Source organism: Vanessa cardui, chromosome 7, assembly GCF_905220365.1.
Source record: "Vanessa cardui chromosome 7, ilVanCard2.1, whole genome shotgun sequence".
Classification (NCBI taxonomy): domain Eukaryota; kingdom Metazoa; phylum Arthropoda; class Insecta; order Lepidoptera; family Nymphalidae; genus Vanessa; species Vanessa cardui.
This window is the reverse complement of record NC_061129.1, coordinates 189,788-206,891: the sequence shown is the minus strand read 5'-3', so window position 1 is coordinate 206,891 and position 17,104 is coordinate 189,788. Positions and strand designations below refer to the sequence as shown.

Below are 17,104 nucleotides of genomic sequence, written 5' to 3'. Positions count from 1 at the left end.
GGTGGAAGAGATTTTAAGGTATATATATTATTTATAATTAACAAAAATAAATTATTCAAGTTTCGCGGTAACGTGAAGCGAGCGATAAGTACGTAGAGAGGCTCGCATGAAACTAACCACCGACAGCGCTATTTAATCACCATAACAATCTGTTCCAGAGATCTGTTCCTGTTGCGAGTGATCCGGAGCATTAACAATCTGCAAGAGATATTATATCACGAATTATGGTTGGTGAGACGAGACGAGGTAGTTAGAACGCGTATATCTAAACCGAAAATTGTGACTTCAGACTTGTCTAAATTTCTCGCCTTCATAATTCATTTAATTGTAAGTGCTTACATGGTGATAGGACTTTGTGCATGTCCGTCTTGCACCAAACCGTCACCGTCGCCCTCTCATATCACCCACTTGAAACTCTGCTTCTATCCTTCATATCTCCAGTTCCAGTTATTTAATTTCCGGCACTATTTTCGACCTCAGCGATGAAAAACATATCATCAGAAAACTTATGTCTGTCGGGGTAAAGTCTGTTAAACGTGTATCCAACAACATAATTTATCTGGGCAGAGATTTGCATCAAGTCTTTATACAGTCGGCTTTGAGTTTTTGTATAAAAATTGAGCCTTATATTCTAAAACAGCTTAGCAAAATTATTATCAATGAATCATAAATTTATTCCATAATGACTCAAGGTAACAGCGATCCGGAAATCGGCAAATACCGATCGAACGACGAACGAACTATAACTCGTAATTTAAGCCTTTTGTTAAAGGGATATAGGAAAATAAATTATTAGACGGCAAGGCGCGGCGCTGCGCCTAATTATGTCGCCCAACACGCTCAAACTGCGACGCCGTTCATGATTAATATTCACACGACATTAACTAAACTACGGCACTCGTAATCTATAGCCCCGCACTTAAGTAGGGACGTTCAGGAATCTCCAATCAATTATTGCTTATGTCATGAAAGTGTTTATGACATGTTCCCTATTGAAATGTCACTCCGGGTATACGAACACGGTGACTGTTAAAATAGATTGCTTGGTCGAGAGGACTTTTAGAACGACTTGTTGCCATTGTTTTGTAATTATTGCTATTTTGAATTAGATTGATAACGATCGAGCGACGTTTACCTTTGGAAACATTCTATCCCGAAGTTGGTGATATTGCTAGGTGTTCACGTTAAAATATATTTGACAACGAGTGATTTTGAAGTATCTACTAACTAAGATGACCACTTCGTAAAATGAGTATGCTTTTTGTATCAAAATCATCGCAAATATTGCTGTTATGCCGAAATTGAATAATTTCGATAAACAATGGTTGTAATTATTTTAATGCTCGGAGAGGGACAGCATGGAAAGCGCCAAATACTTTGATAGATTTAAAGGATTTTCCCGAACAGTGACGTTATCACACGTAACATGACTTTTAATTATTTAGAAATCCAATCAAACATCCTTTGGTATATATTACTGGAAGCAAAAATACCGTTGAGTCATTGTCTATCACCAGCTGTAAGATATGCAAGTAGGAATAATACATCGCTAGATAATGCGTGTGGTCCAGTCTGTCAATTTTTTTACAAAGTAAAACGAATTATTATTTTAAGCTATACAGCGCTCACAAACGCACCATTCCTTAGTATACAGCAAGGATAATAAACATGTCCGTCGGTAAACAGAGCCAGCAAACCCAACATCTCTGAACAGAGCGTGTAAATGTAAACTACTTCCAGATAACCCGAACTGTGCAACCGAAGACAAACCGTCTATACATTCTACTGAAGATCATTTGGTGGTTGGTAAATAAATTTATCGTTTCGACAAGAACGAGCATTACTCAGATATGAAGCGAATAAAGTACCTAGATTCTACACAAAGATACGAGCTCAAATTTGAAAAGTGACATTTGGAAAATGATCTTTTAATTTTTCTTCTAGGTGATTGGAATAAACTCAAAAAAATGTGCATAAAAAGTGGAAAGGCTTTACCGAGTATTAAAAAAATTTGGCTTTGAAACAATATATTCAGTATTTTATTCAATAAATATCGATTAAGATAAACGATTGTAAGTATTCGAAGTTCGACAATTCGATAATTTTATTAATCGCTCAACGCCATCACTTAAATTCCAAAGTTGCTCTTCTTCTGCGTTGTTTTTCGAGACAAGTGAGTGTAAACGTTCAAATTGAGAATATCTTGTCAGTAGAGAGCAACATCTGCATTTGATTAAACTCCAATCTGGTGCGCGGCCGTCCTCGTTCCGATAGCAAAAAACGTTCATCAAAAGCGGCGATATTGCCGACATAAGTGTTTATGTTTTGTATAGCATAAGTGGCCAACGCGTAAGTGGGTTATCTGTAAGTACTACCAATTCACTACCAATGTATATGGCATTGGCGCTGAAAGAAATATTGTCCATTCCCTTAATAGATAATGCGCTTAATAAAAGACGGGCTTGGACACGCCCCAAGTACAGTTAGTATAAATTTAGTTTTTTCTATAGTAATATCTAATTATATATAAAAAATCGAATAATGCTCTACGAAAACCGATAAATTGTATAAAAGGGACGTTCCCTTTTTGTTTCTGTCTGTATCTCCGCTTTTTTTCCACTCTGCGGATTTGGATACGCTGTTCACTAATAGAAAAAGCGATAAACGAGAAAGGTTGTGAAGAAAAATGGCTGAACTATGGCCGAGTCTTATCCAAAAAACTATTTCGTTCGTACACAGCTGACGCTGAATAAAGATATGCATCAAAACAATGTACTAGGCAATTGTAAATCTTGAGAAGGCTAACAGAAAATACTATATGTACATCATATGAGGTGCACTCGCGATAGCTAATTTTTCTTTTACAATTTATTAACAAAATTAGTTCCCAAACCGCTTTAGGCATTAAATATAGATTAAGATTGCCTTTTACACAATATTTAAGAAGATATTACAGATTCCAAATTAAATGCAACCAATAAATAATCGTTTGCTGCTGGCTATCGCTGGTCAGGTAGTTACTAGGGAAAATATCACTCAAAATTATTTTTTAACTAATTTATTAAAAAACAATTGCTAACATTTATCACCACCAACAACAACAACAACAGCCTGTAAATTTCCCACTGCTGGGCTAAGGCCCCCTCTCTCTTTGAGGAGTAGGTTTGAATACACATGTGGCAAAATTTCTATGAAATTAAACTCATGCAGGTTTCCTCACGATGTTTTCCATCACAGCCGAGCACGAGATGAATTATAAACACAAATTAAGCACATTAATAATAGCAATCATCGGTTAAGATGCACGCGTTCTAACCACTGAGCCGTCTCGGCTCTTATATAAAATAAAGTAATTACCTACATCATTTTTCTTACCTGGAGAACTTCTTAATTTCTTTATTAATAAATTCCACCGGCAGCCGGGGTGGATCGCTAGTGTTAAAAGCCTGAGTTGTTCACGTTGAACTTTAATAGGATTTTACCGTTGTGAAAGGTAAGGTATTAAAGATATTCTCAAAGACTTCATGTATGAAACATTGGTGTACGTGCCTAGGCTATGGAATGCGGTGTCGTTTCTGTAACTCCTAATAAAAATTATGTTCGTGGAAGCGTCGCGACGCGCCCGGCGCGCGGCGTGCCCGAGCTTGAATACCCGGTATTCGGTGGAATAGTCTCATCGAGCTGCGACGCAATATCAAGTCTTAATAGTTTTACATCTCTGAAGTCATTCTTTTGACGCTTTGTGAATAAAATATGAGAGAATTTTTACGACGCGCGCACACAGTGACCTGAAACATGTTAAACTACCAAATAAGTGTCAAGCCGCTCAAAATAGACAACTTCACACCTAATACTCGCTTCTCACTTCATGCGAAAAATAGAAAAATGTATTCGTTTATTTCAGTAGGTAATTTGTATTGACATTTTTATCACCCTATCCACCAAATATAGCTTCAATCGAGCATATTTTTATACTATTTGTGAATTTAGTGACATGTTATATATTTATAAGGTTTTGTAGTTTTTATAAGCCTCATATTTTTATTTCCAGGCCGACAATTGAATAGTTATAATCATTAAGCAAATTCTTCTTCGCTGTAGCCTACCTTGATATGTTTGGTATGTAAATGTTATTTTTTTATAGAACGATTTTCTTTTACCCGGATTACAGTTAATTGAACAGGCCGCTGGCTTTATTATTATTTAATTCACAAGGGATTTTGATAAAAATTAGGTCGTTTTCATTTAAATAATCCAAAACGTCTTTGATTTATTGTATTGCATCTGCTATGTAATACATAATACACAACGGAAGTAACTTACTTCCGACCTCGTCTCCTACGATGCCTCTCGTTTTTTATTCCTCAGATCTGATCGTTATGATTGCTTGCCTGAGTATTTGTCTTAATAAAATTTGTCATTTGTCCGTCGCACTTCGTGCAAACATTTGGAAAATGAGAAATATGCTAATTACTGGTTTATTTTTTAAAAAGTTTCAAGCTGTATACTCATGCCCTGTAGGGCACATCACAAAGACAGAAAAGTGATGATTCGAAATACTTCCTTATTTGTTATATTCGCGCAAAATACTCAAATAAAGTCGTCTCGTTGGAAGGCGTCAATATATCAACATCACGCCAATAATGCAAGCGTACCTGCAAGAAATTAATCAAATAAAGTACCGAGCTGCTCGTACGTGCCCCACTTCCGGCGTACGACTTGCTGACTTTGACACGCTGCGCCGCGTGCCTGCGCGTCTTGTTTACAAAGATAAGTGTATTTGTTTTTTAATAAGCAACACAATACGTCTTACACGACCTCCCCCCCCCGCATCTATAACCATTTAACGGACGTTTATTTTGCTAATGACAACCATCTGTCTCAAATCCCTATTAGTCGATAAGGAGTCGCTGATCCAATAGTCTAACTTCTTATCGAAGACATTAATTTCAATGAGCGGTCCTTTTTAAAACAAAACTCGTTCGAACTCCAGCAATTGCCCCGAAAGAGCAATTTTCCGACAATTCCGTATAATTCCAGTGCGTTACCGCGATTTAAACGACTGCTCGAGACTCCATTATATCTGAGATAATCCTCGATTATCAGAGAGAGACAGATATATTTATGTAAATAACGTTAAAAATCGTTATGAAGCTCACTTTTACGATCACCATTTACACTCATTACTCGTATAATACATTCGCTCTTCTCGCGTCAAGCTTGTAATTGTTATGGAAAATGAAGTGCAATAAAAACCAACTTTAACTTTACTAATAGTAACTTTAAATTTAATGTATCTTGTAAAACGACGATTCGAAAGAGCTTTTCCTTCTGGAGCGTATTCGAGTAAGTTTTATTTTTATTTTATTCAATATGTACTTTGAATGAATTTGCCTGGGAAAATCATAGTCTATCCTTTGGCTTCGCCTTAGCTTTCTGAGTCGTTGGTCGAGTGGCTAGTAATAAACTAATCCCAGATCAGGTCTAATTAATTTTTAGGTTTCATTTCTTTAAACATTTAGATGACTTTATCAATTAATTAAAATTAAAATCACTCAGTTCGTCTGTGTATAAATTTTAAGTAGCAGTAGAGTTTGGGCATGATGCTGTCAGTGTTTGGACGTATCGGATGGCCGGCCCAGCGGATTACGAGAGTGCGGGCATAAATAAAGCATTTATATTTCACCAATGCCTGTGCACCTTAATCTATATGTATATTATAAATATGAAAGTTACTCTGTCTGTCTGTCTGTCTATTATAATTTGTTTTGAAGCAAATCGCACTCCAATGAAGGACATAGGCTATTTTTTTTATCTAACACATGACCCCCGATCCCTAAAACGCGAACTACGCTGTGTCAACAACTAGTGTCTCCATAATTATTTGTAAGCTATTTCATAGTTTACTTAAAATAAACCTGTAAAGGATTTAAATAAAACTAATTATAACGGATGAATCGCGTATATTAATTATTTTTAAACATCCCGACGTTTCGAGCACTTTGCAGTGTTCGTGGTCACGGGTAGACTAAGATGACATTTGTCTATTTGAAGAACAAAGGAAATATTATTAACAACTACCGCCAACGATTTCTCAATTGATATCTTGAGTAACGTTCCGGTTGCACGCAGAAGGCACTAACTGTATCTTTAGGTCTTGCAGTCTGTTGGATTTGGGATTTTAAATTTTTAATAAGTGGATCCCAGGTGTTGGAAAGTCTCCAACCATCTTCTCTATTGAAGTTCGGATGTTTTTGAATTTCAATAGCCTCGCGTATCATTCTAGGAATGAATCTGTGTTCTCTAGCGAGGATCTGTGGTTTATCAAATCGGATAAAATGGTTAGGTTTATCCAGAGCATGTTCACAGACTGCAGACTTAGAAGAACGCCTATTTTTGACATCTCCTATATGTTCCTTGACCCTGGTACCGATGCTTCTCTTTGTTTGGCCTATGTAAGATAAACCACACTCACATTCGAGTTTATATACTCCTGCAGTTTGTAAAGGGATATTACTCTTGATAGGTCTCAAGAACTGGCTCACTTTCTTATGAGGCTTGTAAACGGTTTTAATCGAAGCTCGCTTCAAGATGTTGCCAATCCTGTCTGTAACTCCTTTCACATATGGTAGAAATGCAGGTTGTCGCTCAACTGTGGGTGGCTTGATACGGCTTCTGCGATGCTGGCGAGGCACGGGCAGCTTGTTCTGGTGGAGTGCAAGCTTGACCTGACGTAGCTCGTCCTCTAAAAAGAAGAAAGAAAGAAAGAAGAAAGAACACTTTTATTTGGGACAACATGACACTTGGTACAAAATAACAAGTAAAAATAATAATAAATATACACAAAAAAAAAAGAAATAAAATGAACAATAAAAAAAAGTAACGATACAAAAACAAATATAAAGAAAAATAACAACTACAATATACGTGACGTGTCCCAAATAGGTATACCATTCAGCAAATCAAAGGTGTGGACACCTAATGCTGATTTTCAATGGTACCCTTTTTTTTTTATATACCTACTGACGGGCGGTGACCCAATTAAAATACAAATACTAAAATTTAAAATAAAGACAATAGACATTACACATATAATTTATTTATAAGATAAATTGCATACATTAAATAATAATTTATTCATTCAATAAAACCACACGCAAATATATTTATATTTTGTATAAAGCAAAACCAGTTATGGAGAAATAGGATCACTAGGAATGTTATTACAATGCCACGTGCGCCGCGCGCCGGTGGTCGCGTGACGCGTGCATTTTAATTGTATTATAATTATAGTGAATTCAGTGGACACAAAAAGAAAAGAAAAGTACTCGGTGGACGTAAGAGTTTAAGGTATAAATATATTACATATAATAATAAAGTATGTGAGCTTATATTAAAAATAACTAATGAGATACTTTCTTTGATTTCTAGACTACCCAACGATAAAATCAAATAATAAAACCTCATTATTAGCGGCAGTTTTCTCAGCATAACTAACGTATAGTAGTTGGAACAACACCATGCAAGCAGCGGAGCCATACCATTAAGGTAAGATGATATATAATTAATATTTATATACCTAGGTAAAGAAAATTAGATATTAATGTATGTTATATTTTAGTACTATATTAATATATAATCGAAGATCTATATGGTTATTGAAAATAAAAAAGAATAAAAAAAACAAAAATACAAATTAAAAAGAATAAATTAAAAAAAAATTAAATAAAAATTACAAGGTAATTAAGCCGATGTCACGCCATAGTTATGTAACTCGAGAACGAAGCCAATTTTTTAAGATTATGTATATGTAATAATAATGTTTATATAACTAATATAAACATATATACATAGAAACACATACAACCATATATGTATATAATTATACATATACACAAATACGAATATATATTTATTATTCCGATTCTAACTGTAGATTAAATAAATATTTTTTGTATTTAATATTAAATGTTTTTATGGTCTTTAGGATCCGAAGCGGAGGGGGGATGTTGTTCCAACACCTCGTTGCTGCGTACCGAAAACTGCCGCGGAATGCTGCTGTGCGGTGTGACGGCACATTCAGCATATAAGATGAAGCTCTCGTTTGGTAACTTCTATTACTTTCATTGGCCCAGCTCAGTTTATTATATAGATATATAGGCGTTTTATTTTTAATTACACCAAACAACAAGGTTGCAAAGTGCAGTTGCCTACGGTATTCCATCCTCGCTATTCGGGCGTTGTTGAGGTAAGGGGAAACATGTGCGCGAGGCGGTATTTTGAAACAGTACCTTATACATGCATTTTGTACCCGCTGTATAAGATTTTTGGTGCGTGTGAGTAATCTAGGCCCGATGACCGCATCAGCATAATTAAACTTCGAAAGCACTAAAGTGTCGCATAATTTTATACGCATATCTTTACTTAGCACGTCCCGGATCTGATATAAGACTTTTAGCCTGTAAAAGCAATTGCGAGCTGTATTTATAGTGTGCTTTTCGAATGTTAATTGCTCGTCGATCAACAAGCCCAAACTTCGTGCTTCCGTGACTCGGTCTATTCTTTCTCCTTTGATATGCAAGAATGGATTTAGGTCATTAATTAAATTGACATGTTTTTTGTTCCTAAAATTATATATTTGGTTTTTATCGGATTTAAAATGAGATTATGACAATCTGACCATTCTGAAATATGTTTAAGATCATCATTTAAATTTCGTATAGCCATATTTGCTTCTAAATTTTTGAAAGATAAGTATATTTGTATATCATCAGCATAAATATGATAATTACAATGTTTTATATTTTCAACTATATCCGCACAGTAAAGCGCAAAGATAATAGGCCCTAATATTGATCCTTGGGGGACGCCTCTGTGAACGGAACAACAATCAGAGAGAGCCCTCGAGCCATCCTCATTTATTACCTCTACAATTTGTTTACGATTTCCTAAATAACTAGAAAACCATTTAATTGCGTTACAGCTGAACCCGTAATATCTCAGTTTTGCTAAAAATAAAGTCCTATTTATTGTGTCAAAGGCACGCGAGAAATCTAACAAAACAAGAATCGTACCCTCACCCCTATCCTGTGCACATAACACATTGTCAATCACATCCAATAACGCGGTAGTAGTGCTGTGATGTTTTCGAAACCCGGACTGTCTTGTGGGTAAGATATTGTGAGCCTCTAAGAATCCTGTTAACTGGTTACACACAATTCTCTCCAATATCTTTGAAATACAAGGTAATATGCTTATTGGTCGAAGATCCTTAAATTCACTAACGTTGTCTTTCTTGGGTATAGGTCTCACTAGAGCCGTCTGCCACAAGTTCGGAAATGTGTTGCTTATAATAGATTTATTTATAACTGTAGTGATATGTGCCAGTGTAGTCGGTAAAGTCAGTAGGAGCATATCCAATTAGATACTGTCTATACCCATAGCATTTGACTTTAAAGAGTGTACCGTTTTTAAGACCTCAAATTCATCGACAGTAACCAACGTGAAAATAGCTGAGCCATATTTATGCATCTCATAATAATCGATTGTCGACGGAGAAACGTAGTTGCTACCAGGAATGTTCAAAAAATGGTTATTTATCGTATTCGGATCATTAAGTTCTTCTGGTATAATATTATTATGCCTTTGTTTTATGTTAACATGCTTTTTTAAGTGACTCCAAAGTATAATTGAGTTTTTGATATTTGAGTTTATATGGAAATTAAAATAAGCCGACTTCTCTCGATAAATTGCTTGAGTGACCTGCGATTTTAAGTCTTTATAATAATTTTTACTTGTTTCCGACCCAGATCTTTTTGCCTTAACGTGTGCCTCATTCCGACGATCCATCAATAACTTTATATTATACGTTATCCAGGGGTACTGATCTTCCTTAATATAAATCATTTTAATAGGCGCAACTAAGTCAAATACCCACAGCAAATTACTAGTGAATACGGCCACCATGTCGTTTATATCCTCGATATTCTTCACGCTCTGCCAGTTAATTAAATTAAGTGCTTCAATAAGGTGTTCTGAATTAATATCTTTTAAAGGTCTAATCGCAATAGTTTTTGGTAAGATTTTATTTTTTTTAATAGTTATTTCGCAGGATATAAAGGCATGGCCACCGAATTCCGCTACGTGGTCTACTGTAATTTTACCAACCGGAGTATTTGAGCAAATAAGATCAATCATAGTCTCACTATTAGGTGTAAAATGTGTTGGTTCTGTGACATATTGTGTTAAGTCATGAGTTGAAAGGAACAAGTCCAATGCCTGCTTATGATGATCTCGAGTGCCAATATAATTAATATTAAAATCTCCTAATAAGTACAGATTATCATGATAGGGTAAGCTACCTATAGATTCTGTCAAGGCGTCAAAGAAGGTTGTAATATTTCCCCAGGGAGGGCGGTATGCTGTGCCGACAATTATAGTTTTGCTATTTATTTTGATACTTACCCACATTTGTTCCACAAGGGGTGATATCGGATGTACAAGTGTACACACAGATATACCGCGTTTGACGTAAAAACCGACACCCCCACCTCGTGAACGTATTTCTGCTGGCCGTGGTATGTGTCGCAACCGGTAGCCAGGCACAACAGGAGCTCTGCCCTCCTCTCCCGGGCGCAACCATGTCTCGTTAATTGCTATAACATCTACCTCATGGCGCTCCATAAGCACTATAAACTCGTCGTGATGTGAGCCAAGCGAACCCGGGTTGAACAAACCCAATTTAAGATTTTTATAATTGATCATTTTTTATAGTAAGTAAAAAAAATATACAAAGAGATAAAAAATAAATGAGATGCACAAAATATGACCGTTTCATAAAATAATACTAAGCTATATATAAAAGAATGATGTATATACTTAGAGTTATTCAAATGAACGTAATAGTTAATGTGGAAATATATAAATAATTTTATATTAGTTTTATACAATATTAAATATTTTATCATACTGACCGGGGACACGTCATTGAGGGTTACAAATTGCGTTTCCAAATTACAATAATTTTGATCATTATCCAGCCTTAACAAAAGTATATAGTAAGCGTAGACAAAAATACTAAATATAAACATACCAATAAAGACAAATAAATTAATTTTACCTAGACTATAAACAAACAAGAACAATATTAGAAAATATTCGTAATATAAATAAACAACTCTTATAAAATTGGTTAACTGCCAAATTATTTTAAACCAAAAATCTTACTTATATCACATTCTGTCCGAATGCGTTGTACTGCCGTATCCGTCTCACGTCGCATATATATTCTGCCTTCTCGCGTCCATATGAAGCGCCAACCGTGTCGTTTGCCCTCCTCTCTCGCTTTATAAAACAACAGGCGATTAAAGCGAGTCAGATGCTCATTGATATAAACTCGGGAAGGATCGCCGTCAGTGACGCCAGATGTGTCGGTGCCGCGTCGTACCCGCGCCGCCTTTATTATATCGTCGCGCACAGACCGCCGCGCCAATCGCACGATCACTGGTCGCGGACGCTGACGCTCCTCACTCGACACTAGTGCGCGATGCGGGCCGGCTCGCTCCGCGCTCACAATATCGCAGGAGTCGAGAGCCAGGCCTAATTTCTTCGTGACCGCTAGAGTCAGATGGACAGCATTCTCACCACTCCGTTCCGGCAAACCCGTTATTTGGATGTCATTTATTAGCGACTTTTGTTCACGATCGTTGATGTCTGATTTTAATTGCGCAATGACATTATTTAAATTTTGATCGACAGACCCCGAGTTTTTTTCTTCCAAAGAAGTCAAACGCTCCTCTACGTTGTCGACCCTTTTATTAAATTCGGCCATATTGTCGTTCATTCTCGTCAACTCAACCCTGAACGAAGTTATCTCCCGCGTGACCGACATAAGCTCTAACCGCAGAAGCCTCATTTCCTCAGCCAAGCTTACCGCTGAGTTCTTCTCCTCATTATCAGCCGAACTAGCATCTGTAAATATATCACCCATAGAAGGCGACTCAGTATTTACGACAGACTTGTTCTTATTTTCCGTTCTGCGGCACCCTGGGCATGTCCAGCGCGCGGGGAGGCGGGAGTCGGGGCTAACGTTGACGCACAATCGATGGAATACCGAATTACATTTATTGCACTTTGCGCCATCTGTAGTTGATAAGAACTTGCCGCATTGATTACATTTGTTGGCCATTGTGCGTTTAATGTAGTACGTAGCTTTTCCAACAGGTGTCACTAAATAATATTTTTGTATAAAGTTTATTAGGGGAATGTAATATTGTAATAATTATGTATAAGGGATAATATATTTCACTATAGTCGGTATAGAGTAATCACAAATACACCAAACCACTAGATTGTACGCTTAATCGAAAGAAGTATACGTTGAATTGTTTTCTTTGTTAGTGGGTAGGTATATACGCATCAGCTGATCCAAACAGCTGATTAACTTTGCACAAAATTCACTGATATTAAAACTTATCAATGTATTTATTACACTTACAGTATGTTTACACACTTAATGTTTTAATAAAGGTTTGTTTTATCAATTTCACTGTGTTTTACTATTTTTGTTTCTATAAAATGTACGAACACACTTGTCACCGCTAAACGTCAAGTAGGTATTCTTCTAGGTGTTCAGCATCGCAGAGATGGTGGGCTCTCTGAAACAAAGATTTGCCAACGGTAGCTAACTGACTAGGGTGGTGGTGCGAGTCACCATTGAGGTATTTGTTTGTGTGTGTGGGTTTCCTATAAACTGTGTGACTTAATGTATTATCAGGATTCTTGATAATAAGGATGTCAAGGAAAGCTAAAGAATTATTTGCCTCTAATTCCATAGTAAATTGAATGTTCTTATTTATAGAATTAAGATGTACTAAAAATGCAGATGTCAGATCACTAGGTAATATTGTGAAAGTGTCATCTACGTACCGTTTATAAAACCTAGGTGTTATTGGTCCGGAGCGAAGAGCCCTCTCCTCCAGGTCTTCCATGAATAAATCGGCGACCACGGGGGATACTGGAGAACCCATGGCTACCCCGTCGACTTGTACATAGAATTCATCATTCCACAATAAATAACCTGATGTGAGGCAGTGATGTAACAGCTCTGCATATTCAATAGGCATGTTGTGTGTCTGTAGCTTCCTCTTAACAATTTCGATGCAGTCTTGTATGGGTAAGCATGTAAACAATGACTGGACATCAAAACTAACCATTGTCTCGTTGTTGGTTAATTTAAGGTCTTTGATTTCACCAACAAACTGGTAAGAATCCTTGACATACGCCGCAGTGTGTCCTCGGAGGGGTGATAATATCCTTGCTATGTGTTGAGCCAATCTATATGTTGGTGTATCGATTTGGCTTATAATAGGACGCAGCGGAGCACCAGTTTTATGGATCTTAGGTAACCCATACAGTTTTGGCGGCTTTGCACATGTAGGCACGAGTGATTTTTTGGGTGATAAAATACTCAATCAGGCAAGTAAGAAATTATTATTACAACTCATCCGAGAACATCGATTTGACGCGCGACGGTTAACGGATCAAATTGACAACCTTAGTAAAGAACTCGAGTCGCGATTATCAAATACAGATTGGCAAAAATGCAACGATTTTACCAATAAACGAGCCGCTACAAAATATTGAGCCTTTACCGCCATTTTAGCGTAACCGACAAAAACCAAATTTTACAGGAGACGATTTTTTTTAAATATTTTTTTACAGAAGCGTGCTACAAAATAAAAATTTCGCATACTTTAATATTTTTTAAACATTTAAATATATAATTGAAAATAAAACGAAAATTATAAGTATTTATGCCATTTATGGCGCTTACATTATTTTTGCTGTCATAATCGATAGTGATTTTGGCGTTTACGATAAAAATGTTTATTAAAATGACTATTTCCAAGTAAGTATAACTGTAAATAAATAAGCATTTCAAAAGGTTTTTAAAGGAAATAGTCACATATATAATTGAAAATATATTTATTCATAATATCAAACATTTAAAATAATGAGATCAATCAACGTATATAAAATAAAATAAAGTATTTCTTGTGGTACGAATCTACTTCGTCCGCTTTAACACCACGTACTGTTCCATCATAGTTTTTAAACAAAATAAATTTTGTATCATTAAAAATATATTTATGTTAATCATTTGGAATAATTAGATCAAGCAAATTATACATATAACAACGTACTTATATAAAATTAAATAAAGTATTATAATTCTCATTATTTGCATCATACTTCGTCCGTTTCAGCAAAAGCATCACGTATGGTTTCATTATGCCGCATACTTAAATATTCTTGATGGAATCATCATTCTAGATTCTTTTCTTTCAAGTGACAACATACAGTGTGTATAGAAACGATATGTTTTGAAATTCTTGAGGTAATTATACTTTTGTGCTCTTATTGCGACAATAGTGGGATGGAACAGCAGGCAACATCTCAATGAACGATTTTAACTCTGCGACTTCTACTTCACCAGATTTATTATGAGTATGAAGAGCTTTTTTGCTTTCCCAAGCGGTATTCAGAAAATTATTGGCATTTTCGATAGCGTATCTTAAAAACATTTGAGATAAGTTTAGGGTCTTAAGCAAAAGTTGTTGGCATATTTTAATAGGCTATCCATTATAGTTTATAAAATAATCGTATGATATTTTACGAACATTACTACTAGCTCTTTTTCTGCCAATCGGCCTCTCTTTAGCACATGACAGTAGGAAACCTTTGTGTCTTTTGTCACAACCTAATCCCCAATAGTTTTCAAGGATATTAGCCTGATCAACTCCAGTAAATTTATTTGAAGATGAGTTACCACATCTTTTATTCATACAAGGATGAGGTTGCACAGATTTCCCTACAGCAGCTTTGCGATTTTTTTTGATAAAAGACGTTCCGGTAAAGGTTTTATTTTCCTGTATCCTCTTTGACCAACACTCGTCTCTTGAGGTGACTCATGTCCATCCGAATCACTGGACGATGAGGCGGGCTTCCATGAGTATTCACTATCAATGCAGGCATTATTGTCGTAGATATCCAAAGACTTCCCGTTTAGTTCTTCTTGGTCAAAAATGAACTGGTGCTAGGCTGTATTAATAAGAGACTCTCTTCGGGATGTTTTTAACAAAGTAGGAATACTCACTGTTGCGTCACAGTATATTTACAACAATATTATGTATATTCACAATAACATTGATCACTTTCAGTGATAATCATTGTATGTGCACTAGGAGTAAGGATAAGCTTATAACGCCAAGCTTCCGACTCCGCAAAGTCAATAAATCCTTCTTGGGGCAAGGTATCCGTTACTATAATAAAATTCCGCAGACATTTTTAACTTTGCCGTTTCGTAAATTCAAATCGTTTGTAAGAAATACATTGCTAGAAAAAGCGTATTAAGCGATACAAGATTTTATAGATGATAAAAAAACGTGAAACAAGTATTAATACTTGTTGACTTCCAAGCAGGATATATTAATTTAAATAATTGTATTTGACTGACATGACTTTGTATTTTTTAAATTGTAAAAAAGAGTAACTACTGATTTTCTTGCCGGTTCTTGTCGGAAGAATCTACTTTCCGATGGTAGTTTCACTTAATTGTAAAATAACGATTCAAAAGTGCTTGTAAAAGCCTACTTAAATAAAGTTTATTTTAATTTGATTTGATTTGATCAATGCAATCAGGATCCCCTAAATTAGTTTGATCATAATTTATTATATCTACTTGTGCAATTTCATTTTGATTATCTAAATCCATTAAAGTATAAGAATTTTCAGTGTCAGAATCACTATAATCAACAAGTTTATTTAGAGTTATTGTTATACGTGGATTGGTATTTTGTTCAGAATTTAAAACGGTATCAGACCGTGATGTCGTCACAGTTAGTGTAGGGTCTATATTAATATCGTTGTTGCTGCCTGTTAGGAAAGAATGGATCAAGAACTAAAGCCTCTGCATCTTGCTGTATGTTCTCAGGAAAAGCAGTTTCATGATAGCTTTTTTTCTGCGGGGAGTGGTGATATTAGCTATAACAAATAAGAGATATCTTAAAAAGAATCGCATGATGTAAAACATATAAACGGACGAACAAAGTTGTAGTAAATAAAGTGTGCTTACTAACCTATTAAGAACCCGTCTTTGAGAGATCGTTAAGGAATTTTTTGTCATCCACTCTTTGTTTCTTTAATTAAACTTAGGTAAAATAGAGGCCATTCTCGTATCAACGAGAATGGCCTAACTTAACTATTTTTTTAACCAATACTAATCTAACACACCAACAATTAAAATGGGAGAACAATATTACAAGCAATAAATTGTATGCATATTACATTTTTCTTGCATTCATTTAAAAAAATTAAAATACAATACATAGGTAGGTACCTTAGATGCTGAAGTCGACATTGCTTTTTTATTTGATAAATGTTTGAGCTTCTTATTTGCAGTACACTTATAACTCAATTAATTCAAATACTACACAATAAAAAACACTATTTAAAACGTTAATTTTACGACTCAAAAGTGCTTGTAAAAGCCCACTTGATCAAAGTTTATTTTGATTTGGTTTTGATTATTTGTTATTATGAGTGTTTTTTGATGTTAGTTGCATCCTAATAATCCTAAAAATCCTAAAAAATAACATCGTTCCCTTTGGAACGCTGTTAGTTGCATCCTAATAACTTTCGCGGAAATAAATATGTCACGACAGGTTTCTTTATAGTAAGCGCCTTACGATCAAGGACTAATGTCGGTTGCGATAATAAGTAGGGTCGCTTGCGCTAAAAAAAATCGGTCATTAGTCAAATAAGATAAAAATGCCTATTGTCGCTAACGTTAAGACTTTAAAAACGTATGTATTCACGATAATCTTAGCATTTGCTATAACTTTGTAACGGTTTTTTTTCTGAGGAAATTATCAACAGGTATCGGTCCGTTACGGTTTAAAATATTAGTATCAATAAAAAACGATTTTTCGACAAAAGTGTCGCTTACGATAATTTGGCGGTAATGGCTCGAATTATAATAACTTAAAATTAAAACAAATAGAAAAGTTCGAAAAACTCAGCGGGGTAAAATCAAATTATAACA

The 17,104-nt window shown here is 35.4% G+C and overlaps 1 protein-coding gene and 1 long non-coding RNA gene across 2 annotated transcripts; one reads left to right on the top strand and one right to left on the bottom strand.

Moving 5' to 3' along the window:
• Window positions 1-7,142: 7,142 nt before the first annotated feature.
• Window positions 7,143-9,325, top strand: LOC124531429. The gene is made up of 3 exons (XR_006966517.1): window positions 7,143-7,350; window positions 7,432-7,548; window positions 7,988-9,325. It is a non-coding gene; the product is annotated as an uncharacterized LOC124531429 (long non-coding RNA).
• A 1,878-nt stretch (window positions 9,326-11,203) lies between these two features.
• Window positions 11,204-12,187, bottom strand: LOC124530901. The gene has a single exon (XM_047105267.1). It carries the CDS (start codon window positions 12,185-12,187, stop codon window positions 11,204-11,206), a length of 984 nt encoding a protein of 327 aa, XP_046961223.1.
• Window positions 12,188-17,104: the final 4,917 nt, after the last annotated feature.

What these genes read in the sequence shown, in the direction of transcription:
- LOC124530901 (XM_047105267.1), bottom strand. Translation starts at nt 12,187, where the DNA reads ATGGCCAACAAATGTAATCAATGCGGCAAGTTCTTATCAACTACAGAT.